Source organism: Teleopsis dalmanni, chromosome X (assembly GCF_002237135.1).
Source record: "Teleopsis dalmanni isolate 2A chromosome X, ASM223713v2, whole genome shotgun sequence".
Taxonomy (NCBI): domain Eukaryota; kingdom Metazoa; phylum Arthropoda; class Insecta; order Diptera; family Diopsidae; genus Teleopsis; species Teleopsis dalmanni.
The window spans coordinates 14,826,035-14,852,960 of record NC_051848.1 but is presented as its reverse complement, the minus strand read 5'-3'; the positions used below and the strand labels follow the sequence as shown (position 1 = coordinate 14,852,960).

The window sequence follows — 26,926 nt, the reverse complement described above, 5'->3', positions numbered from 1 at the left end:
TTACAATTGCAGCAAAAATCATTAAGAAAAAGAGAGAAAGTAATCCATCACCAAGCCCTTTTATCAAACTGACATCTCTGCGGGTATCTAAAGATAGCTATTTTTTTTTTCTTATTCAGAATGAATCAATTATTATACAAATATTAGCATATTATTGCATCCTTACATCTTGTATTTAATTGCATAATATATATATCTGTCGGGAATTGTTTTCCTGATGCTTATGGTATACCCAGATCATTCAGTTATTTAAAATGTGTACCTAAAGTATCCTGTTCAGATAGGCCATCTGTTTTATAATTGTCTGTAATATACCTATCGCCTATGGTATACTTGTGAAATCTGAGGTGAACAATATTACACAACGTTCAATTTTAATTTGGAGACAAGTATCTATCGTAACCTTAACTTAAGGACTTCAAAGACTCACTGTCTGATAGTTTAGTTTTGATTGCTTAAACCATTTAAAAAATTGTTCATGGAGTGATTTCGCAAAGCAGGTAAATAAGATTTTAAATTTAAAACGGAAAATGACCTACCCCTGTTTTTACATACAGATGAATTGTAATGTGGATTAAAATCACATAAAATATTTTAGTGAAAATTTTAATTATCGGGTTTAATATCAAATAACGAATACAGTTGATTGATATGTGTTCCTGAGGTATCTCATCTAACTGGGTTAGGTTAGGTTATACCGGCTATCCCTGCTGGATTCACTTAGGCCTATTGGCCCATTGTGTTACCGCATATGTAGGAAAAACTTAGGGTTTAAAACCACCTAGAGCCTTTGGTGAAGCCTAAAATGCTGTTTAGGTCGTATGCGAGTTCGAGTAAATTGATGGTAACTTGAGGGAAATAGTAAATTATGTCGGTATAGTGGCGAATGTTGGTATTTACCAGAATTTTGAGTAGGGTAAATTAGATAAAAATTAGATAAATTAGGTATTACCATTGTGAAAATTTTATAAGATGTTTAATAAATAAATAAATAAATTTGAAAACTTTTAACCGAAAATTATAAATAAGTGCAATAAATAAATAAATAAATAAGTAAATAAATTTTTACATAAGTGCAGTGCAAAAAATCCCTGGGAAATTTTAATTTACTTTATCTCAATTTACTCAAACTCGCTCACGGCCTTAGTGTCAGATCTAGTAATTGATCAAAATCCTCAGAAAAACGGGATCTTAATGTGAAGAGTCGCCGGCCTGCATGAGCTGGACTAGCTGCGTTATCTACTTTTAAATTGTCTGCGATATATACATATATAGCCGAAAAATTAGAGATGAGATGAGAGATGAGAAAAATATTAAACAATAAGATGTCAATCTTGTTCGAAGACCCGTAGCTGTCACATTCCGTCATAGATGTAATTTTAACCCACATTTCAATCAATCTGTGGGTGAAATCGGAGGAAGTTAATTTTCCGTTTTAGATAAATACTTTCAGTTTCTTCCTTCGCGAAATCACTCCATCAAAATTTTTTCACAAAATCTGATATCCACACTCCCTGCTTGGTCTATTTTCTCATAACTCATCATTTTCTGTTGATGATAAAAACTGTTATAAACTTAATCCGCTTATATATTTGAATTGCGGAATATGAAAATAAAATTTTTCCAAATATACGAGTATAACAAAAATAATAACAATAATAATAAGAACAAGCATTTTCTTATCAGCATTGAAACACACTTGAATAAGCAGAATTTTATTGCAATTTATATTTGTTTTTTCCTTGCTATTTTTACAGAAAAGTCAAATATTCCCGACCCACGATCCACAAGTCACTAAAGCAACAACGATAGAAACTATAGCCATGGCAGTGAAAGCGGCAGCAGCAGCGACAGCAACAACAACAAAAATTATGCAAAGAAATAAAAAAGTTGCTAAATAAAAAAAAAAACAAAAATCAATTGACTTGGCAGAAATAAAAATAAATACAACAATAAAAACACTAAACACACTCAAAGCCAAGACAGTGCCCTGTATAGTTGGGAATTAGCGCCGTGGGGGGTGCGACGCTTTTTATCAACAACCCAAAATTTGTTGCGTGGATTTTGAAATTTAGTTGGCAATGCATAAAAATTATAGGCGGATCTAGATACTCCGTGTGAAGTTGAGATTAGAACAACAGCAATAAAGAACAGCGAAGTTTACTGCAATCCCCGAAATATGCATAGTTTAAGGAAGTGACAGAGTGGTTGGAGGTGTGAAGTTATAATCTAGTGAAGCAAAGTAAAGAAAGCAGTTTTTCTCACAGATTCCAAAAGTAAGCACACGTAAGCACAAGTACAAAACAAAAACGAAAAAAAACAACAATTGAAAATAAGGTAGCAAAAGCGCGTTTAGCAACAACAACAACTTGCACGTACATACTGTCCGAATAAAGTTTCAATAAAGTACCGTACTAACAACAACAACCACAACAATAATAACAGTAAGACTAAAAAACGTATCCGTAGGCGCAGCATCAATATCTGTTAGCAGAAATTATGAAGGGCTTGACTGCGTTTAAAGAGAAGGCAACGGGCGTTTTTGGTGGGTAAGTTAAACAGAGTTGGTATATCATAAATTATATTAAGCTTATAACGTATTACAACAAAAATATTAAGGATCATAATAAAAAAAGAACACAACAACAACAACAAGATCCATAGCAATGGTAATGATATTGTAATAATAATTGCAACAACAAAATAGAACGACGCTCAAAAATTTAATTTAACGGACCAATGCATTGGCTGGACACATACACACATAAAAATTCATGCACGCACACAAACGAAGCAGCAAGCCACGCATTGCATCGCTCGCTTGCAGTTTGTGTGTAGGTGTGTACGGTGTGTTAGGTGTGGGAGTGCGGTTGAGGGTGAGAATGGGTATGGAAGTAAAAGTGTACAAGTCGTTGAATGTTGAGAATGAGTGGGAGCTATTCTTGATTTTTTTATGCTCGTTTTGGAGTGCGAAAAAATGATTTTTATTTGTCATGGTTAATAAATAAATTCAAAACACCAAAAATTTTAAAAATGTCATAGTTGGAGCTTAACTATGCTTTTTGGGAAGCAAAAATGGACTTTATATATATTTATATCCTTTTATAATTAAATGCCAAAAAGAGCTACGACTGCACAAGGACCCTGTACTGGGTTGGTACCTAATAAGTCTATAATATTATGAATTTCCTATTTCAGAGTTTCTTTGAGTTTTCAGAGTATTGTCTCCCTACAGTGACTTACATCAGTGTAGCAAAGATCCAATATATTTGAGTGAAATCTCAGCTTATAGTGGACCTGTGAAAAACCTTGTTTGATATTCCATTAGCTGAGAAGAGAAATTGTTTTGCTTGTTATTAAGTCAGTGGTGTGCAAACTCCTTTTCCTCCCTTTTTTTATTAACTTCTTTATAGTTGTCCCTTTTTAATTTCGCAGTAAGACTCAGAATCTATTAAGGACATGTTTGTTCTTCTTTTAGCTGGTCATTCAGTGACTTCAGTACCATCATGTCTTTCATAACGTGAAAATCAACATAATTCTCTTGTTCTAAAATTTCTTAAAATTCCATTTTCGAGGTAATCATTACAAACTTAATAAAGCGTACTTAGTATCGCATTACCATTTGATAGTTTTCAAACAAATTCTTACCTACTTTGCAATAAAGGTCTGTTATAGAACATGCCTATGATTTTGATTGCCCTGCAGTTTATATAAGTCTTAGTTTTCACTATATATTTTGTTTGTATTCATTCCAATTATAAAGACTTTATCTTCAATTTGTTCAGCTAAGATGTACAACACACTTCCTTAATCTGTCCAATGTTGATTTGTTGACCACCTTCCCTATTAGTTCATGGAATACCGACATTAAAATGTGGAAAAACTAGTTTTAAGCTGGATTTTACATGAACCTTACTCTTGCGAATCAAAATATCTCAATGGCTTCATATTATTCGGAGTCATAGTCGCGGAAATAATATGTAAAAATTGTTCTAATTTCATAGCAGAAATGGGTTTCTGAAAAAACTCAAGAGTTGTGATATGTTATAAAGTATGCTAAATATAGGTTTAACTATGGTTTTGTAATATTAGATAAAAAGAATATTGCATAGTGAAAAGAAATAGAGAAGTAAAAAGTGATTAAGAATGGCAGGCAGTTACAGCACATATATCACCTTCACTGTATGGTTAGTTGTGAAACCCATAAGAAGAAAGAAAATATCTCCAATGTTAATATTACAATATTTTTCTTGTCTGTGCATCAGTTCTTAAAGATAAAGAATATCTCAATTACAAGGGATTGAAATCTGATAACCCTGACGATTATCGTGGCTTGTCATTATAACAGTACCGATTATTATCATCTGTACTTCATCTTAAGATTGTCAAAGATTTTTGAATTATTTTTTTTTTAGAAATGTTAAGCTGTTATAGATTATTCACTTAGAGCCGCATATGAAAATTGATCTCACAAAAGTATAAAAATATTTATTTTTTTTAAAGTTAGTCCGTTTTTAAATAAATTAAGTTAATCACAGAAGCTTGTTTATCTTCTCTTACGCAGTAAGGTGGTGAAACCTTTCATCAGTTATTTTAAGCCAAAAAAGATTTGACTTATTGAGTCAAAGGATATTGTAAGGTTCAACAAAAGCCTTAATATGTGCTTATGATTGCTTGAAAGACTTGCTCCTGAAATGGCACAATTCATGTCCTAGATAAATGTGTGTTATCGCTCCTTCAAATGATATCAACAATGAAAACAGAAATTATGGTACGAGTATCATTAAGACAAGTATTATTATTAATAACCAGTAGTAAAGTAGTAAAGCTTTAACTTTAAATTTTTGTAACTATTCTGTCGTTTTTCTCACACAAGTTGAAGCAAATTCAAAGTACAACTTTTGGTCAATGTCGATGTCTACGGATTTGTGTGTAAAAGTTAAAGACGATGTCTCGTCATTCGGTTAAGAAGTATAAAACTAAGTCTGGTAGGATTAAGCGAAGTACGTTTTGCCTGCGTTATGGCATCTTGCGGAATTTCTTTTAGACAAGAATAGACTACAAGAATGCATTCAGAAAACAAAATGAAGCACTCAACATGTGAGTTTGAGAGGGGAGTAAAACAGGAAAGTTGTAAAATTATTGGCATGCTTAACAAGTCATTAAAGACGATAAGTCGTACCAACATCGACACTACCGCAGAACAAACGAACACCACAACGGCTGCAATGCAACAAGGCAGCAAAAAGTGGAGTTCAGCTTTATATTCCACGCTTTCCTGAGGACGTACGCCTTGGCATCTCTGTGTTAAAGACAAAAGTCCTTTCATTGTGTTTCATGCAAAAATGGAAGTGAAACAACAACAATAGCAGCAGAAGTAATAATAAAAAATGTCTAAGCAGTTTGTTAGGTGGGAACGCACTTATGCCTTAGGAATGCGTTAGGAATTCCTTGCACGTTCCATGCACGTGTGCCGAAGGAAACGGTTATGAAGTGCCGTTTTATTTGCTGCTTCACATAAACAAAAGCATTCATTTGCACATAGTGCTAGTACTCGAGTTTGTGTGTAGGGTGACCAAGGTTGGAGTACGAAGTTACTTAGTGAGCAGTGCTCTTTAAGAGCTGTATTAATATCCACCACTGCCTTAACTGTTGGTATTTGTACACCAACTGACAGCTGCAAGGGTATTGGTTCCGTCTTCCTCACAGTTTATGCGTTTACAGTTCTTGCACTGTTTTCAAAATATATGACGAACTCGTCTCCATCTCCTAGTTGCTGCGACAAAGAATTAAAGGTGTTGCTCTCTCCTTCCTTCATTTATTCCAACTACTTTGATTGTCTTCATTACTTTCGCCTAAATGTAGGACACAAACCCAGTACATGAAATTGTTTTGAAATAATTGATATGTTTACGACGACTGTGGAGTAGGTCGCTGCTGTCAGTGGAACGTGAGTCAATGTGTTTTGCATGGTTTGGAGCATCGTCACATAAGACATCGGAATTCATTTCATATAAAACAATAGAAATTGTTTTGTGGGAAATTGATTTGACACAAAAGCATCATTCGATGAATGAAAGACAGACTGTTTTTGGAAGATAGGCATTGATTGCCTTTTCTATTTCATATTTCTGTGAAGTGATGGAAGTGCTGCAGGTAGTTACTCCTGTAACGTAATCAATTTAAAGGTGTTGTCATGCTCTTTAATAAATTGTTCAGAAGTTATGCCAATAAAATTGATATCAAATTAATTTAAAACTCATTGTACGTGACTGTAAGAATAATTTTTACATTTGTGGATTCTTCACAAAATATAATTATATTAAGGGTAAAGAATAGAAGGGGAGGTTTTGGGGAAAGTTTTGAAAGAATATTGCTTATATATGGTAAAAGTAAAAATGGAAATCAAGTAATTATTGAGAGGAAGATAATATTAGATAAAAGTAATATGAAAGTAATGGATTAGTTCTTAACTAAAGCGATGCTTTACTTGAAATCCGAAATAAATGTACCTTAAACTCTCCGCGTACTAACACAATTTTTAAATATTTTCTGCAGATATCCTACTGTTATTTTTTTTATTATTATAAGAAGAGAGGATTTTATATCGCAATCTTTGAGATCTGTGCCTCTGCCTAAAGGAAAAAAAATTTCCGTGGTTAACCCAGATATATTCAAGCTATTCATAAACATAACAATATCTTTGTTTCAAGATCCCAGTGCTCATTTCGTGAAAAAAAATGATGTGATAGTATTGTATATGCTTATCACAGTACGGCACCGAAGAAAACTCGTCATTTTACTCTGAGTTTGACATAATCCGCATTTAGCATTGTCTCTTAGTCTTACCTTTGAAGTATGGTGGTTGACTTCCCCACATCCAGGTTAAAACAAATAGAGGTTAGTCTGAGTCCAAATCTATTTAGCCTTAAACACTTGCCATTGTCTTACTGACTAAAAAAACATCGTTAATTCTGTTGTAGTCTAAAGTTCTAAATTATATCTATGAAAAGAAAAGCTGTGCATCTGCTTATACAAAAAAGGTTTCTCTGTGTTAAAATAATATATATGGTAGGTATAATATGTCCAGTAAATTTGTTATGAATGTTAAAAAATCTGTTTTATTTTATCTTATTTCCGGAAAAATTGCTCCCCGGAAAAATTGGCAAAGTGGAACTTGAGACTTAATTTCAATCGATATTTTTTTACGCTAATTATAAGTTGTAGATTTATATATAGTTAAATATTCTTCACCATGAGGTTACTGGAAAAATTTTTTCCCTATCACATCTATATACATATATATATATTCTGAAAGACGGGTTTGTTAATATTACCGCTTTATTTACTTGTTATTTAATTCAGTCCAATTTGAAATGTTAATCAAAATATGTATTAACGCATCATTGTAAGTTTCAGTTGTCAGTTGTCAGGTGGTTTACTTCTTCTTGGTTGGGTTATCAATCTGTAACTTGCTAATCATCACCTTTGTGGTATGTAACCATTCTTTGAATATGGCCCTACGGAGTGCTTTTTTAGAGTCCTTGACGGGCTTAGTACGTTCAATATGTTGTGAAAGTATTTTGAGAAAGTTTTCCAAAATGAGGTACATATGGCTTAATAGTTGAATCTTTATTGATAGAATCCTAAGCTGTCGTTCAGAAACTCTTATGCCAACAGCTTTTAAGAAATAACGTAAAGCATCTCCATCTAGTTTCTGAACTTCGTTTTCACCAACTTTCTTATTAGAAGTACCTGCAGTTGTACATTTTATTGACTTAACCTGCTTTTTTGAATATTTACTTTGCGCTGTATCTTTTTTACCACGTTGTTGTGCCATATTTTAGAAACTAAACACTTAGATAGTTGAATGAAAATGTTGATGTACAGCCTTTCTGCTGCCGCAGAAATAAAAGATATCTGTAACTTTACGAGTGCACTTTCCAAATTTAGGAAATACTAGTAACAAATTTTGATTCGAAACTGAATATAAAAGAATTCTTAATAAAATATTTTTTCTCTTTAACATAAACTTAACAATATTTTCTGACGCTATTGGCTATTGGCTGCTCAGTTTTTTATTTTTTATTTTCTAGAATCAAGTTTTTCATAAGTCTTGAACGATCGCTCTTAGTACAGTTTTCCCTCGTACTTATTGTAGTGTAGGCATAACATTGCGGTACCACATAGTCATCAATATTAGAACAGCTGATCGGACAAGCAGTAAGTATGCTTGGATTGTTGACAAGTATTGTCTAATATAGTCAATAACTTAATTTAAGTGATTAACTTTTAGTTTATGTTAATAGTACAAGTGACTTGTTCATTCATCACACTTAAGAGAATTGTAATAACGAATTGCAGATTACAGATTGCAGATCATCATATTAAAATACAATCATTTCATTGGAAGGTACTTTTCGCAATTTAACACAAAATATCATATCATAACATATGTGGCAGTTTCTACCCCTTTTAAAAGTTAATGTCTTCCGATCCAACTTTGATTTTAAAATCAATAGAACTAACGAAAACTCATTTGTGAACAGAAACTCGAAAGTTTCTTTCGATTGCAAAGGAATACATTTGCAATGTGTAATAGCGCCTTCAAGTATGCTTCAATTTTTAATAACTTTCCTTGAAGTGTTTCGTTGCCGCGTACTTTTCGCACTTCATACAATAAAGGCAGTTGAAAAAGAAAAATTATCTAAAAAAAATGAAATTAAAATAAATGTAAATTCAAATTTCTGAATAAAAGCGAAAAATGATATTCAATCGAATGGAATTGAAATGAAATGAAATAAAATACGTGAAAAGCGTGAAAAACGTGAAAAATGTGAAAAACGTTACTCGTATCAAAAGCAGTGAAGGATGTGTTTGTTAGGCATCTTAGCGTTGTCAAAGATATGCGTTAGTTACGTTAAACGTTTTCATGCTATTGTCCTCTCCTGAGATTTAAGTGGCTTTCATTGTTCGTGATATCAGAGAAAGTGTCAAGGAAAGATGCTTGTACTTTACAGACGGCGTTTGATAAAATCAACATATATCGCTCTCTTCAACGGAAGACATTTAGAAATAATTTTTGTGAAGAGGAATACTGGTGATGACACACAGAACACAAAGCAAGGTTGTTAATTATAATAAACCTTTATTTAATTATATTACTCATTGTTTTCCTAATTTTCAAAATATTTTGGTTTTAAGCAATTATTTTTATTAAGCTATTGAAGTGATAAAAAAAAAAATTTCCGAAGTTTTTTGGGAAGAGTTTCAATTTGAAAGTTATACTGTTTTATTTAAAAATATCTAACTACAATATTCGGAAATTTCGTTAAAATTGCGTTTCGTTATATATTCGTTAAAATAGACATAATATTTAATTTTACAAAGTATGACAATTTTTTTGCTCTACTCTCCATCATTCTTCTTTTTCATTGGAGCATAAAGACTTTAATCAATTCTATTTATTTATATTGGCCTCTATTCATATTTTTTCTTCTCGGCAGATAAGGATAATTTTTTCCATTCAATTTTTGATTGTTTGTCTTCCAAATTCCAGTTGAAACTTCAGAGCGTTGGTTTTGTCTTGTCATCAGACGCACGATATACTCGTTAGACTTTCGCTTACAATATTCTATTACAGCAAAAGTTTGGAGTTTATGTTGTAATTAATTCACATAATCTATGTTGTCATTATTTATTATATTGATTGGTTAAAGTGCAGCTATACCTACTAGTTATCATATTCGTGTTACCAATATTACAATCTAAACCAGTTACTATTGAACTCATATATAATTTTTTCCCATCTTCCCCATAACCTCTTGGTCTTCCTAGTCTCCCCCGGATATTCTTTATCTAATTCTGGTATTCGCTATTTATGTCTGTTTTTCTCCATTTCCTTCTAATCTTCCTAACTTGAACCCTACAAAGTAATAAAATATCGTCTGCATATCCAAGGCCATTTAGGTAACCGAATATCTTCTACGTTTTATTTTCTTTAACATTACATTTTCTTCTTGATATTCAAAGATGACAGCATTAATTCACTCTAACAAAGAGAAAGAATTGTAGTAGTAGTACTACATACCTTTGTTTGTGGGGTGAGCAGTGTGTTTCTCGTATAAATTTATACAAAACGTTCAAGAGGATATTCATTTATGACCATACTCCTTTATTTTTATGAACTATTTGACTGAATAATTGATTTGTAACAAAACTTTTAATAATCAAAATGATAGTTGATAGAACACTATGTGAACCGGCATCCATGCAGAGTCTAAATATTGGAGAAGGTTTTTATTATGTATATTAAACAAATAATCAAACTGGAATAATCAGTGAAATACTACAACAACATATATAGCATATATATAGCATATATAGCAACTGCCAAAACATAGTAATACTTGAAATTTGTGAGATATTTAAATTGATCAAACTGACCTGAAAAAGCTTAAATAGGATAGGAATTCTAACTCAACACCAGTCGGAGTAAGTAATCAGTTTATATAATTGCAACTTATACTCTCAAGTTAGACAACTAATTCAATAATTATTGCATATTTTAGGGATGCAATCAGAACTTATTCATAAGATTTCATTTTATTTTCATAACTTATTTTTAGGAGCAAAATAAATGTTTTTGATGAATATATAACAAATTATTGTCAGAGGAGATAAAAAAGTTTATATACGATAGATAAAAAGAAATACCACGGTTTTATATTATTTATTTTTGAAATTTTCTTCACTATTTTCACTATCGTACCTAAACTGTCTACTACTCTAATTTCCTTAAAGTGAAACGAAAGAAAAAATTATTATTTAATGCAAGCTTAGAGGAAAAAGTTTTGTCATACAATAAACGGAGCCAAATAGCGCACAGCTTTCTCCTGGCAAGTAGCTATAACATTTTGGCTAGTGAATGTCAAAATTGTACAATGTGGCGCCACTCTTTTTAATCTATTACACGCCATAAAGTCTGCGAATTTTTAAGTAACCTTCAACGGCGGAGAACGCATAAACACAAGGAAATAAAATTGGCGTCAGACTTGGCGGCGTTTAAGACCGCACATACGTGGAAACGAACATTCTTTCTTCAAAATAAATTGAGACATAGACCAACAAAATAGACAAACAGATACCCAGATAGATGAATAAACCGACGAACGGATGGATGGACAGATACATTAAACGGTGGCACTAAAACAGCGCATAATAAATAAATAAAAATGAAGATTGAAGCAAAAATTGCAAAAATTCATGCTTGACAATGTCACACAAACGGCACAGAATATTACCAAAACAAGTGGTAACGGAGAAAACTGGAAGATATGAGATGCAAGTTGTATTGGTGATGTTGTTCAAAAACAACTTGCTATTTCATGGAGCAGTCGATGAAATATAAGCAGGCAGTATCAGAAGCAGTGGAATGCGAAAGATATTTGAGTTATGGAACAACAGAAATTGGACAAAAATAAATGTATTTTTTTGTCCAGTAACGAGGGGTGGGATTATTAGATATATCGCTTTACAAAGCAATTGTTGGAGTTGCTGGAGTGCAAAGCTATGCTGAGTTCCGCTGAGCCATTTAAATGTGTTTGCTGATTTGTAAGTAGGTTGTTTGCGGTTTATGATTAGTTTGTCAAGCATATTTTAAGGGGTCATTCCTTGGTTTAACTACTGTAATAAGATTGCGTTCAACTAGTAGAGGGAGAGATTTTTTACTACTAAATTTTTACTGCAAAATATTTTAAGATCTGGAAAAATGCTTTAAGGTTTAATTTTTGCTATTTGCTATATGTTTTGACAGTGCAATATATAGTATAAAGGGATGATTATCAATACATTTCTACATATAGATATTTCCGGATTTTGCTAATGTAAAAATTTAGTCTTAATTTAAACTTAAATTAAAGCTTGGAAATAAGTAATAATTTTCGTCAAGTTTTAAATGAAAGTCTGTTTAGAATTTACCATTGAAATTACTCATATGCCACAGCACAAAAGATCAATCATGGTCGCAGTGCTCCGGTCCGTAGGGAGCTAGTACCCCGTTTATTCCTACCCTTTCTACTCATATGTCAAATACAATTGCAACATGTGAATTATTTTGGTTTGGCGAAGACTATGGTTGGCTGTTTGAAATGGCAGGTAAGCAGATTGACCTTAATTAGCAATTTTTGTCGTTAGCTACCACGTTCATAGCAAGAAATATTAAGATAGAAAGATTTAAACTAAATCCATTCCGTCGAATTTAGATAATTTAATAGGTCGTTTGTGTTTAACGATGAACTGTCTGATAAACTGTCAAAAAACACTTTCCTAAAAACCGTTTTCTTCTGGATGCCAGAGTCGAATATTCACAGAAAAAATTATTTAATAGTTTCCTTTTAGATTTCACAATTTCTGCAATTACTATTTTAAAGCTGGTTTTATTTTTCTTTTTTTAAGAATAGTAACTTTTATTTCGAGCGTTAATTTTTTGTATATTTCTATACGAATTTCGGCAAATTCGCTTTTGCCTTCATCAGGAGAATTCCTATACACCATTGACCAGAGTGAACTGTAGTAATGGATGAGTTTCCACCCAAAAATTATGTCTACCATTACACTTGTAAAGAAATTTTTTAGTGTAGCTTGAAGTAGTAATTAAATTTAGTTAGCTTTATATATGCTCATTATGTTTCTGTACTAACCAGACTTTCGAGTTCTTTGCTTTGTCATAATAAGAAGAATATATCTTTTGAGATATATAGCAGTATTTAATGTTAGCTTGTGAATTAATAACGACTCCAATTTAAAGCAGTTAAAAGCAGTGGATAAATATTAATCCTAAGTAGTAGGTATATACAGTATAAGTGTAAACAGGCCTGAAAACTAAAAAAAAGTATAAATTTTGTCTCTAAACAGTTGATTTATTACTTTATTAATGAGGACGAACATATCTTCCGTGACAGGAACATTGATAAACAAGCTCTAAACAGTCATAATTTTCTACCTAAGTACAGTATCATCTTCCTAATTCAGATCTTGTGATTCGACAACCTATCGTGTGAGCGCACTGGATAACTCAGTTTAATCGAACACCTTGAACTGTTTGAAAGCCAACATTCGCAGTGTGATTACCTACATAAGGACTAACTACTCAAATATCGGACTTCTTGATTGCGTTTGATTCAAACCAAACCATATGATTCAATATCATACGCAATTATTTATTTCAATTAAACTTTATCTTCTCAATACAGAAATTAATGTAGACAGGACCATTATTTAACATTTTTTGATTTAAAATTAAGCTTTTAAAATTTTTTATCTTATTATATAATGTAATAATTGTTTTGATATATACATTAAGACCGAAAAGTTTTCGGAAATTCTCATTTAAAATTCGCGCGCTGTATATTTTTCGATATTTTAAGTTTATGTAGTTTGGCAGCAATTAAGGACAATTACTATGCCAAAAATGAGCGCGATCTGTCAGACAGTTCGTTTACGGCAGCTGTTGAAACCAGTTCACCTCAGTAGTGCGTTGCGAAAAAAACAATGGAAAAAAATATTGAACAAAGAGTTTGCATCAAATTTTGTGTTTCGAACGAAATTTCGTGTGCAGAATCGTTGCGAATGCTACAAAAGGCTTATGGGGAATCAGTTTTATCGAAAACTCAAGTTTATGAGTGGTACAAAGCCTTTCAGGACGGTCGTACGACCGTCGAAGACATTTCGCAACGCACTACTGAGGTGAACTGGTTTCAACAGCTGCCGTAAACGAACTGTCTGACAGATCGCGCTCATTTTTGGCATAGTAATTAAGGACAGTGCTGCCAAACTACATAAACTTAAAATATCGAAAAATATACAGCGCGCGAATTTTAAATGAGAATTTCCGAAAACTTTTCAGTCTTAATGTAGTCATTAGGTAATGACTTTATTTTACTTAGTTGGCCATTACAGTTGTGAGTTTTACTTTGTCGCATCCCATAGCCTCCTCCAGCCAGCCTGATCAGTGACTTGCTGTTTGCAGTTGGAAGTATTGAGTGCCTTTATCTCATTGGCCGTTGGTCCAACTTCGACTTAAGATTCGGATGCCAACCACTGTAGTTTCTACTAACAAGACAAATTAAACATCTTTGTAATCGGAGCACTTTCCCTCTTTCGCACAGCACGACCAAACCAGCGAAGCAACAACATTGTAATAAGGCGATATAGCTTGTACAGCTCATCGTTCTATCAAATTCGATACTCCAAACATCTTCCGAAGTTTATTTCTCTCGAAAGCTTCTAGAGCTATTCATATCGAATTGTTGTATACTGAACTAGGCAACTAGTTTAATGGAGAATGTTGGTAATTGTTGCTTTAACCTTTGTGTTAACAACAACTCTGCCAGTTAGACATTTTTAGACTTCTTAAAATACGAAGATCCTAATAAAAATATTTGCTGTATGTATAAGACATATCTGTAAGTGTTATACGTTGGAAATGGGAATAAGGGGTAAGTTCAACATACCCCATAGAAATATGGGTACGTTTTATATGTACAATCGCGGGTAATTTAGATGTTAACTGAACAGATAAGTTTGGCTTTTTGTAATATTTGTTGCAAGAAATTTTGCTTTTTTTACGAAATATCTTAGAAGATAATATTTTAATACGTTACTGAAAACTTCATATCGACACGGCATCCGGAATTCAAGTTAACTTAATCCGAAAATGAGAAACACATCTGTATATTTGAACCTTAGTACAGTCCAGTTTTGTGGATCGATACGGCATCCGGAATTCAAGTTAACTTGATCCGAAAATGAGAAACACATCTGGATTTTTGAATCTTAGTAGAGTCCAGTTTTGTGGATTAGTTTGTTATCAAAGTACGATTAGAAACTACTATTCATAGGCAACTAATAACTGCACTAAAATTTCATCTCTTATAATTACCAGTTACTATGAGTATAGCTACTATTGTCAATAAAATTGATAAAATAATTTTAAGAATAGAAAAAGCAAATTCAACAGAAAATTGATTTAAATTCATTTTTTGAGGTTTCCGTGTTTCATTTTCTCTAGCTTTTTAACTTCAATTATTTTTATTATTATTATTTTCTTTATTTAGGTTTTCAATAACTGATGAGTTAAACGTTCAGTTTCACATAAAAGAAAGTTGATGAAGCCAAAGCACTTCAATTGATTTCTGGGATTGGTTATTTGAGCTTCCATGACAACATCGGCCTTTGTTCACTTAATTGATTTTTATTGATATTTAAAAGGAATCGGTTGTTGTCATGACTAACGTAGAGTCGCATTGACTACAGCGAGTTTGCAAAAGCAGAATACGAGTATTTTCCATTTCCTTTTAAGAATCATCAAACTTCTATGGCTGCCATGTGGTATGAAAATTCCTTGGCACACTAAGTAGAGAAGTGTGTCGAAAGGTGAGAAGGCATTACAAAGAGAAGAAGACTTTAACCCAATTTGCTGGTTTAACCCAATAGCTAGTTGGGACTTCATCAATCAGTGCGCGTTCCTTTGGTTTTGACATATCGTTTACTTAAACTTGCGGCGACGACATAAACATCACAAAATATCTAAAGTAAATGATGACATTGACAAAATTCAAAAAAAAATCTGAAAGATATTTTTAATAAAATCAATTTCCTTGAAAAATATATGTAAAGCAATCAGTCTGATTTCTTTGTACAATTTATTCAAATGTATCTGTCTCCTTTCATACGAAATCATTGCTGCAATAAAAATGAAAAAATATGTAACTCCATTGTCGTTTATTGTCAGAATAAGGGTAAGGGAGCAATTTGGCGTATATCGTCGTATCGTCATATCGGCACTTAATAAAATTGAATTTTATTTCAATTGGACACGTCTGTTTTCCAATGCTGCAGTAATGCCACAAGCTTCCAACTCCCAACGCAATCAACCCCTTGTCTTTGCTGTGTTGCACGTGGTGTCAGCGCCACTCGCACCCTTAAATCCTTAGAGATTTGTTTATATTTTTGTTTTTTCGTTAGTAAACAACAACAGGAAAACAACACCAAATCGTGTTGCGTTGCCACTAACGTTGATTAACGTCTATTGCCGTGTAAAAACTCCTTGCAAATAACACCTTGCCAAAACGTGTGCTTGTCTTTGGAAGCCTTATGGGTTGTGCTGATTCTGTGGAAGTGTTTAGAAAGTAGAATCCAACAGGTAGCCTAACTTAGATGTCATGTGCCTGCATTTGACTTTATGTGGGTCTTTCTAGGTATAACAATTCAATTGACTTGTGTGCTGCATAACATACTTTCTGCCTCTTAACTAATGATGCATAGAGTGGTCGCTTGAATATATTTTCTGGCGTTTTTTATATCTGAATCATTCGAGAGAAAGTTTAAGTTTGCAAATGTGATGATTATGGTTGGTTAAACGACTTTCATTTCAATTGAATTGAGAATATCACAGAGTATATCACTGTTGAGTTAATACAACTGCGAAATAATTAAAAAATAATTGCTATTTTAATAAAAACGAATGGTAAAAATGCATTTTTATTTTCTTTATTTTGTAGTTTTATTAGAAACTAAGAAAAAACTACTCAAAAACGTATATTTTTGTTTTTTTTTTAATTCAAAAACTAATAGTGTAGTTTAAATCATAATCTATTTTATTATTCTAAAGAATTTTGAAATTTCCAATAATATTGGATTATCTACAACATAATCCAAATATGGCAGCCCTTCTTTAATAAGACATGCGAAACACCATAGAACAGTCATTTAGGGTATCACTTTATAGTTCTGCAACAATTATAAAGTAAGTGATGTTAGTGATACCAAATCAATTGTTCTAATAACATAAGTGCAGTTTTATACTATTTAAAAATACAATTTATCAAGAAATTCTCCTCCAACTGCAACAAAAAAGAATTTTACGAATTTATCCAGGACACATTTATACTCTTCATTGACTTCAAACAATTATTTGGGAGCATTGTTTAGAATATAATCTGTCTCTTATTATCTAATTAAACCTCAAATTTATATAAAGAAATAGTTATAATCTGAAATATACGAGCTCAGACTACAGAGAATATCACAAATGGTGAAAACAGTTTTCAAGAAACCAATAGCCTTAAATACCTAGAACCTCTCTCAAAAAAATAAAACATGAAGATTGGTGTATAGGAACGGATGCTAGTAACTTATAGCGTTTTATTTGGTCATATCAAGTTATTTAAATAACGTATTGGTATGGCAAGTTTCAAGTATCGAATTAATTTCGATCTATATATTGAAATCTGTATGATACTCGTAACGCGATAGATAGAATAAGGTATATGGTTCTTCAAAATAATGATAGTACGAAAAAGGTTCAGTCTTATAAAAATATAATACGACAACTACGATTTCAATAGATCATTGAGCTGTTAAACTTATAAAAGTAAGACGATTATTTTGGCTAACCGTCTACAGAAGATAATAATCAGTTGTAGACCCATTACCTGCCTAACGAAGAAGCAAGCGAAGTATGGTTTAATGAAATCATTCCAATAAAAAAATAGTGGATGACGGCACTCACCATAAAGGTTTTTAATTATGTAATTTTAAACTTTTTTCGAATTCATATAATACGTAATGACACTATTAGGACTTTTTTAATTTAATCACTCTAAATCATCAATATAAGCTTTACAGTGTAGTTGGAGTTGCACTTCGACTAGTTTATATGTACCTTTAAGCTAGATTCAAGAATTGTTCTTATTGTTCTATACTATTCTTACGTATGAATGATACAGAGAAACAAAACTTTTGAACCTAATTAGAATTAGCTAGTCTATATAAATACTAGAAATATAACACAAAAAAATGTGATTTTTACCCATACCTCATCCCTGCAATAGACATACTGAGAGCTACTTAAGGGCTGTCCTCATATAGAAAATTTTGTTATAAAGGAATGGTACGATACAAGGTCCTTTATCGTGATATGCATTATAAATATTTTTTTTTTCATTCTTAAATGTATTGGAAAAATCGAATACTGATCATTGCGTTGTGCATATTTTTTTATTGTATGTTATTAAGTAAATAATTATTTAAATGTTTGTGTTTATTTGCTCTATTAATTATTAAGACATCAGTCTGTTCGTCTGTTTGTGTGTCTATCACTATGTCTGTATGTCAGTGCATGATATCATCATACACATACTGAAAGGCAAACGAACAGTCATAACCAGAACAACCTAGCTCCGGTTGCAGCGATACTTTTATTTCCACCAAATATGTACTCGTACGCTCAGCAAAGGGAAGTGGTGACAGTGATTATTTTACAGTCGTACGGCTTTGTTGGATATAAGGTTCGTCTACATCTCCCACTTTGTGAGAAGACAATTACTTCTGAAGAACAATAAGTCTTTTGCATTTAATAGTAAAAAAGGGTGATGTGATGATGTTACATTAGTAACATCATCATCATGATTATATTGTTCAAGTTAGAAATAAAAGGTTATAATATTTCTTAAATTAATGTTTATATAGCTTTTAGAATATTTACAATTATTTTTTATATGTCTAAAAAATATCTGAATAGTGCTTTCGTTGTTTGAAGAGCCAGTTTGAAATGATATACATGCAGAGACACCAATGTCACAGACGTTCTCACACAACTCTTTTTGGAAAAATATCTTATATATTAATGTAATTATTAAAATTGGGTGTTTAATATTAAAAATTTTTTTACATATGTATTATATACTCTGAAGCCGAAGTAATCGAATAAATTAATATTAATAATACCCTACACTGTTTAGAAGACGGACGCTTTTCAACAGAATTTTCGACAGCCGTTTCAACCTAGAAAATTAAGAAAAATTTCTTATGAATCTATCACTTCTTTCTGCGGTTCGAAGAAAATTCAGATTATTATCATTCTTAAATTGTGGAAAGAAAAACTGCTTCTGTATATAATTTATCATTTGCTGGGGTTACTCTTTTGAAGATGTTCTGTTTCAAATTAATTACTATTATTTTAAAGATCATATATGAAACCAATTGGGTGTTATCACACAATAAACACATCTGAAAAAGTAGATTTGTGTGAAACATAACATTAGTCTGTCTCGATAAAGTCCATGCTTACAACTGAAGACTTTATTGTTTCTAAAGACTATCCACATTGTTAACTACTGCTATTCTTCTTCTTCATTCCATTATGTTCCCAGGGGAACATTGGGCCATAAGCTACTGCTATTACTATATATATTCGATACTTAAAATCTATCAGAACATTTAAATTGAAGAACATATATTTTGGATTTGATTGTTAACTTCATTTGTTAACTTTTGTTATTATTACTGTTTTACGACTTTTATTTCCTTCCATAATTACTTTCTAAGTATTTCCATAAATATTATTGGTCAATAAACTGAATAATTGTGAATAGTTTTATTGATATTTATATAAAATTATTATTAAATTTTTTCTTTTTTCAGCATAAAACCAAATTTCGAAAAATTTGAAATCTCCAAAGGCTATCATGGCGGTCTTGGTGGTTATGAAGAAATGGAAGGTGGCGATCGTCCCGGTGATGGACCTGGCGGTGGGCACAGATATGACGATGACAGACCAGATTCTCCAGCTTCGTTCGAGGAGATTGAACGTCCACCATTACGTAAAATAGACAAATACTTCAAGGCCGAGTGTCCATGCCTGCCGGCGCGTTACACAATTGCCGTCATGGCTTGCGTTGGCTTCATGATATCCTTCGGCATGCGTTGCAATATGTCAGCAGCCAAACTGAAAGGCGAACACAATGGTGTAAGTGTGACTATTTAAACTCTATCAAGCGTATATCATATTCCCTAATTATAACATTTTAGAACACATACATTTCGTCCACCCATCCGTACTCATATCCATACATTGGTTGTATAGTAGTTAAGCTCAAATTTGCCTAATTTGCTGATAATATGATTTCAAAATGCGTTCAAGGAACTTCAGTGGCTTGGTTACTTTGGTGGCCCATCCGTACTCATATCCATACATTGGTTGTATAGTAGTTAAGCTCAAATTTGCCTAATTTGCTGATAATATGATTTCAAAATGCGTTCAAGGAACTTCAGTGGCTTGGTTACTTTGGTGGCTGCTTTGGGGCTGTTCTCATTAGTAACGCGCAACAGTGTAAATGTTTCTGTCAATTAATTTCTGACAGTTAACATGTCATTTAACGAAACCGAAGTCACGTTCCGCTCATACGCAAGTACACACCCATTACACAGCACTCTGCACGAGTGTAGGAGTGTATGGTCATGTATGGATTTCATCTTGACTGACTCGGTTTGCCTTCTATTGTGTGAAATTTTTTTATTGTGTAAAATTTAAAAGCACTTTTAAGTACTTCATTGTATTTGTAACAACAACAAAGCACGTCTTTATTCGCTTTCCATTCTTTTCACTACCGTACCACTCCACTCTCTCTTTCAGATTATTTTTACTCATATTTTGTGCATGTTTTCTAAGTATGCGAAATTTCGGAGTGATGGGTGTAATTCCGTCACGCTCGTTAATAATGCCTCGAGGGGTTTTTAGCTTTTTGGCGTTTGTTACAGGATATTATTTTCTAACTTCCTGTTTTGCTCCTTTTCAGCTACTGAATTTCGTAAATTTTCAAATATTTTTTTATCTGATGCAAATCATTCACATTGTAGAATTATAGACACAATTGTTGAAAATTTGTCATTCAGTCCGTGCTGAGTACAAATTTTTACTGAATTTCGACTTGATTAATTACGAGCGATATTTTTGCAAGGAGAAAAATATTATGAAACCACTATATAACATAATGTGTATTTGGAGAAGTTTGTTACTGAATTTCTATAAGTAGACTTCTGAAATTCTAACACTGGTAGTACTGGCATTGAATAATAGTACTGGTGAAAAAATAAGTATCATTAGCTTATTTATGATTCTAATTTTTCAGAGTCAATTCACATGCTATCTTACTTAATATAAAAGAGTTAAGTTTATGAAGGCATTAAAATCGTTGATACTTAAGCAATCCAGAACACATATTATTTGGACTCATAATCTTCGTTGAATCTTTTGTTGAAGCTACATAGAGTGGAACTATTTCGTGGCTTAACTTTAAAGCCAAACTCAGCACTACATAAACATTTTAGTTAGATCAACAGTATTGATGACTAGATAATCTGTTCATTGCATCTGTAGTGCTTCATTACATCGCGTTTGAAAGACAATACCAAACCCTCTTCTAAAGAATTTATATTTCATTATGCAAACACATCAAGAAGATACGCATTTATAAAATCAGATGTTTGATAGATACATATAGCTATATCTAACACAGCAATGTAGATACAGATTTAAATGTAAGAGCTTAAAATCAGTATGCATGTATTATTTATTTCGCTGACCATGTTTCAGTTTCATGATTCATCTATTTTGATAGAGTTTTCGTCTAAGGACTTTATCAAACGAAAGGCAAAAGACGAAAGAGACTGTTTTTTAATGTAAACTATTGTTTTCAATAGAAAGGTTTTTCGAGCAATAGTGAATTATAACAACAAAATCTTACTATTTTTAACTAATTGAAGGACTATCCAATATATGATATATCATTTATCAAATAGCATTAACATTTGGGAGAAATGTGTTATTCATTGTAGGATTGTGAATTTTTGTAAGAAGTACATTATTAGAATATTCTCAATTATTTCTCTGTTATAAATTAACAACCTCTCAGCAGTCGTAAAGTCTTCAACAATAAAATGGCTTTTATTGCTTCTAACGGCGCTCTAGCTCTAATGCATTCTATTATGAAATCAATCTCAATTTCTTCTTCTTAATTTTTTCCAGACTGTTTTCATGAACTGGACCGTTGCAGTAGAGAGTCATGTGGACAGCAGCTTTTTCTGGGGTTATTTGATAACGCAAATTCCAGGCGGTTTTATTGCATCCAAGTTCCCAGCTAATAAAATTTTCGGTTTGTCAATTGTCAGCTCAGCATCACTGCATCTCTTCGTGCCATTTGCAATGACCCTGATGCATGGACATGTCGTAATTTGCGTGCGAGTACTGCAAGGACTCTTCGAGGTGAGTATACGAAATAACAATCACAAGGTGAGATTATTTCCTTCAAATCTGTCGAAGTACTTATATGAATATAGCCTTCGTGTGCTTGTGTGTAAGAGACTATTCGATTTAGTTAGGCGGATCAAAGCCATTTGGAATATTTTTGTAGTAGCGGATTACAACTCCTTTTTCTGCGTTTCATTTTTATATTATTTTTGTTACTTTATCATATACTTTTCTATTTTTTTTATTGTGACGAGTCATGCGTGTCATTTGATTTCATTTAAATCACATCATACTCGTATTGCCACGTACATGGTGAAAACTATAATAAAGATGTAATCGAAGAGTAGCGAGGCAGGGTAACGTATGTACGAGGATATCTGAGCATTGATAAGATTTGCAATAGGCATTATCCTTAAGTGTTTTGTTGCAAAATGAAAACATGTTGTAATCTGCTTGCACGTATATGAAAACATCTTTAATCTTGATTTAGTATGTGGCAGTGTGTATGCATCTTACGATGGTGTTGGGGTTGTAAGTCTTTGGTTTTGTTAAAGTTCAGCAGTCTGCACCCTCCTATAGCCATAACAAAACAAATGAAATATTATTAAATTCATTCAAAATCCTTTTTGAATTTTCACATTTCCTTTGCCAAAAATTATTACAATATAACAAAGAAATTTTCTTAAGATCCTTATTCCATTCCAATCTTTTTGCCTTGTGTATTTCCTTTAATTTTATTATATATTCTTCTATTTAGTTTTGTATATCAATTCATCGGTTTAGTACTTTTTATACTTTTGATTGATGTGCATGTTGTGTTTGTTGTGTTCATTTATAGGGTGTCACGTATCCTGCCTGTCATGGTATCTGGCGTTTTTGGGCACCACCCATGGAGCGGTCACGACTTGCTACTTTGGCATTCAGCGGTTCTTATGCGGGCGTTGTGGTTGGTTTGCCGTTGTCTGGTCTATTGGCTGATGCCATAGGATATCAGGCACCATTCTACGCCTATGGCATATTTGGCATTACATGGTTAGTGCGAATTACTGTGACGGAAAATATTTTAGGTTCATATCATAATTGTTCTATATCCTGTTTCTCAGGTATATGTTTTGGCTTTGGCTTTGCTTTGAGAATCCGCGCAAGCATCCTGCTATCAGTGTACCTGAACTCAAGTATATTGAAAAATCACTTGGCGAAACATCAGTACAACCGTCTATGCCCTCGCTAACGACTACGCCTTGGCGTGAAATGATGCGTTCCATGCCCGTCTACGCGATTATCGTTGCCAATTTTTGTCGTTCCTGGAACTTTTATTTGCTTGTTTTATTTCAGTCCTCATTTTTGAAACACAAATTTGGATTTAAAGTTGAAGAGGCTGGATTTGTTGGATCATTACCACATTTAATAATGACAACTATTGTACCTTTCGGCGGTATGTTGGCCGATCATTTACGTAAGAATGGCATTATGTCTACCACCAATGTACGCAAATTATTTAACTGCGGTGGTTTTGGTATGGAAGGCCTCTTCTTTCTATTTGTTGCACACGCAGACACATCGGTAAGTGCTTTTTGATAATAACGAAAGCAAAAATGATTTAAATACAATATGTACAATGGAATAGACTGGAGCTATGGCTGCTTTGACTTGTGGTGTAGCATTTAGCGGTTTTGCCATTTCTGGATACAATGTCAATCATCTGGACATAGCACCACGTTATGCTAGTATACTTATGGGTCTTTCGAATGGTATTGGCACATTAGCGGGTATAATTGTACCGTATGCTTTGGATGGACTTATACAAAAAGATGTAAGTAATGAAGCAAAAATGAAAGTAGAGGTCTATAAAGTAATGTTTTGAAATTATATCTTATAGCCTCATGGTTGTTGGACTACCGTCTTCACATTAGCAGCTTGTGTGCATTTGATTGGCTGCACTTTCTATGGTATATTTGCCTCAGGTGAGTTACAGCCTTGGGCGGAACCACCGCAAGAAGAAAAACACGTGTGGTCACCACCTGCTGCGGCTATAAATGAGGACACTGGCAATCAAATTGGTTACATGAAGGAAACTGCTTTTGTAAGTAAAGAAAGGATAAAAGAAGAACTTAAAATTTATTTTAAAAAAATATCTGGACTTAAAAAGTTGTTTACTCTAATGAGTTGAGTTCAAAAAACAAGGTGTCTCAATAGTTTCCTGTGTACATGTGAAGACAGCAGTTTTGAAAAGAATAAATGTTCATTTATTTGAAAAAGTACAAGGTGGAGAAATAATTCAATGAAAAGAATGAAAATATATTTGATTTGTGATTAATGATGGATGTAAAACAATTTGGCATATGATTCTTAGGTCTCTGAAAATATAATAATGCAAAATTCTTTGCGGAATACTATGGACAAGTATTTCAGTTAATAACTTAATTATATTTAATTATAAATTAAAAAGCTTTTTCCCTAAATAAATTTCCACTTCACAATACCAACAACAAATAGTGAAATTTAAAATTGATAATTAATTACAAGGGCTGCAATAAACAATTCTAATTAAATACATATTTAATTATTTATATATTTTTATTTTTAATATTTTCCTATTTACATTGAAAGCAGGCGGATTAAAATATTTTTAATTATACAGCCTGTTTACTGCAAATACAAATGCATTTAATTGCATCTCAATTTACATACCGTAGTTTTTGATTAGGTGTAGGATTGTCGAATATCATATCTTGTAATGTTAGATATTTTCTGATGTAATAGTAAAGACGATAGAGACACCAATAATAAAGCTTAACGCCCTTTATAAGGACGAACATGCAAAATATGTATTAGTGAGAATAAACCCAAACCAAGAAATAAAATAAACATTAATATGGAAAGGTCATTGGAAAAACTTTAGAAATCCATTGAAGCCAAACATTATATATTATTTTTATAAAAATAATTTTATTTTATTTCCTGTTTCTTTTTTTGATTGTAACAAAAACGAAAGGGTGAACCTCAGTACACTGAGCAAAGTCAAATGCAACAATCAAATGCCATTAATTATGGCGCGACAGGACACGTGGCCAATAATCCTTTTGCATTGACAACAACAACAATCGCCGAAGAAAGTATACAACCGGAAATGGTTAATGATAGTTATGCCTACGATTATTCACAACAACACCAACAACAATATCAACAACAACAGCAACAACAACAATAACCATTAACAGCAACAACGCCGATGATGACAATGCCATCGTCCACACATGAGGAACAAAACCAGTAAAATTAAAAAAGTTAAGATACATATAACTAAGGATACGAATATAACAGTCAGATATACACAAATACACACATCCACACACACACGACATAAAAAATTGGTAGCAGGATGATATACCTTGCTATCGATGGATTGCTTTAATGGAACAGCTAAACAAAGCACAATATAATTATTATGCATTTGGTTAAATTGTTATTCAAAAAATAGAAAACCATATGTAATGGTTAAAGTTACCTTAAAGGTCTCATATCTTCAAGACCTGTAATACATAAAGTACGAATTCCACAAAAGTTCTTAAAATAACGTCAGTTATTGAAGAAATATCAAAAGCAAATAATCAAATGCATTAAAAACTAGTGACATATATAAAATTTTTAAAAATTAAATATAATTAATTAAATAATTTTAAAAAATATACAAATCAGTAAGAAAATTCGCTTTAAAAAAAGAAAACTTAACACAATCAAGATATATAAACCAGAAAAGATATCAATCGCTCTCAAAGTCCACTTATAACAGACAAGTTTTGAAACAGATGAAACATTGTAAAAACATAAGATCAATGAATCAATACAGAAATCCAAACAAAAAAAATTAAATCTATGTTAAACATTGATGGATGAAGAAGAAAAATAAACAAATCTATAAATTTACTAAGACGCCTATAGATGCAAAGAAAAGATAAAAGAGGTCATTACATATTTCGGAAATCAGTGAACCTTAAATCTCAATTACTAAAAATAGACAGACATAGAAAATAATATGAAATATATTCTAACCTTATATAAAAATCTCATTTATGACTTTTAGATAAATTGTTCAGTGTATAACATTACATATTTAGCTCAATTCCGAATTTCCTAAATAAATCATATAAGATGGTATTTCTTTCTGAGTTCGTATGTTTAAGACCCATGAGTGTAATCCTTATGAATACAACGTAAACTCAAAGCATAGAACTCCAATTTAAAACATATGTATATGTTTCTAATTTTTTCAACAAATCCAATCTATTAAGAGCACAAAAAACTTGTTTGATGCCAAACTACAACTCTCACCAAACTTCCATCTACCATTGTGGAGGAATTGAAGTCACTGCGAAAGGCAGCAAGATCTATACTTCTAAACAAACTGTACTATCGTGGATCTATGTCCAACTCGCAAGTCTTTTATAATTGATGGTGTTGTGTTTAATTGCAACATTGCACTTACAAATCTAAGTCGAGTTAGCATCTGGCTCCATCATAACTAGTATCCGAAATCACTAAACCTTGGCACGGCCTATTTAGGTTGATTTTATTTGAAACAGAAAAATAAAAATAGTTCCGTGCTCCCTAACCTCACCTATCTTCCCTCAAATATTTTATTATTAAAAAATAACTAAAACTTATATATTCAAAAACTAATAGTCTATTTGGAAAAAAATGAGGAAATTTTTAATTCAAAAATTTAATTTCTACTTAAGTTGATTCTCAAGCTGACCGTACAGCTATTCCCGATAAAGCCATATATCCATTACCAGTAGTTTTTGAAATCTACTATTGGTTCAATTATCTGCATGT

The 26,926-nt window shown here is 32.3% G+C and overlaps 1 protein-coding gene across 1 annotated transcript in view; it reads left to right on the top strand.

Moving 5' to 3' along the window:
• LOC119662161 (vesicular glutamate transporter 1) overlaps positions 1–25,680 on the top strand; it is a 29,106-nt gene extending 3,426 nt beyond the window's left edge. The window contains exons 2-9 of the mRNA XM_038071716.1: positions 1,758–2,549; positions 19,486–19,810; positions 21,869–22,105; positions 22,929–23,122; positions 23,194–23,653; positions 23,718–23,903; positions 23,970–24,173; positions 25,086–25,680. Of these exons, the coding sequence (XP_037927644.1) occupies positions 2,500–2,549; positions 19,486–19,810; positions 21,869–22,105; positions 22,929–23,122; positions 23,194–23,653; positions 23,718–23,903; positions 23,970–24,173; positions 25,086–25,301 (1,872 nt within the window). The 5' untranslated portion in view covers positions 1,758–2,499 and the 3' untranslated portion in view covers positions 25,302–25,680. The remainder of the gene's footprint in view (positions 1–1,757; positions 2,550–19,485; positions 19,811–21,868; positions 22,106–22,928; positions 23,123–23,193; positions 23,654–23,717; positions 23,904–23,969; positions 24,174–25,085) is intronic.
• The last annotated feature ends 1,246 nt before the right edge of the window (positions 25,681–26,926 follow it).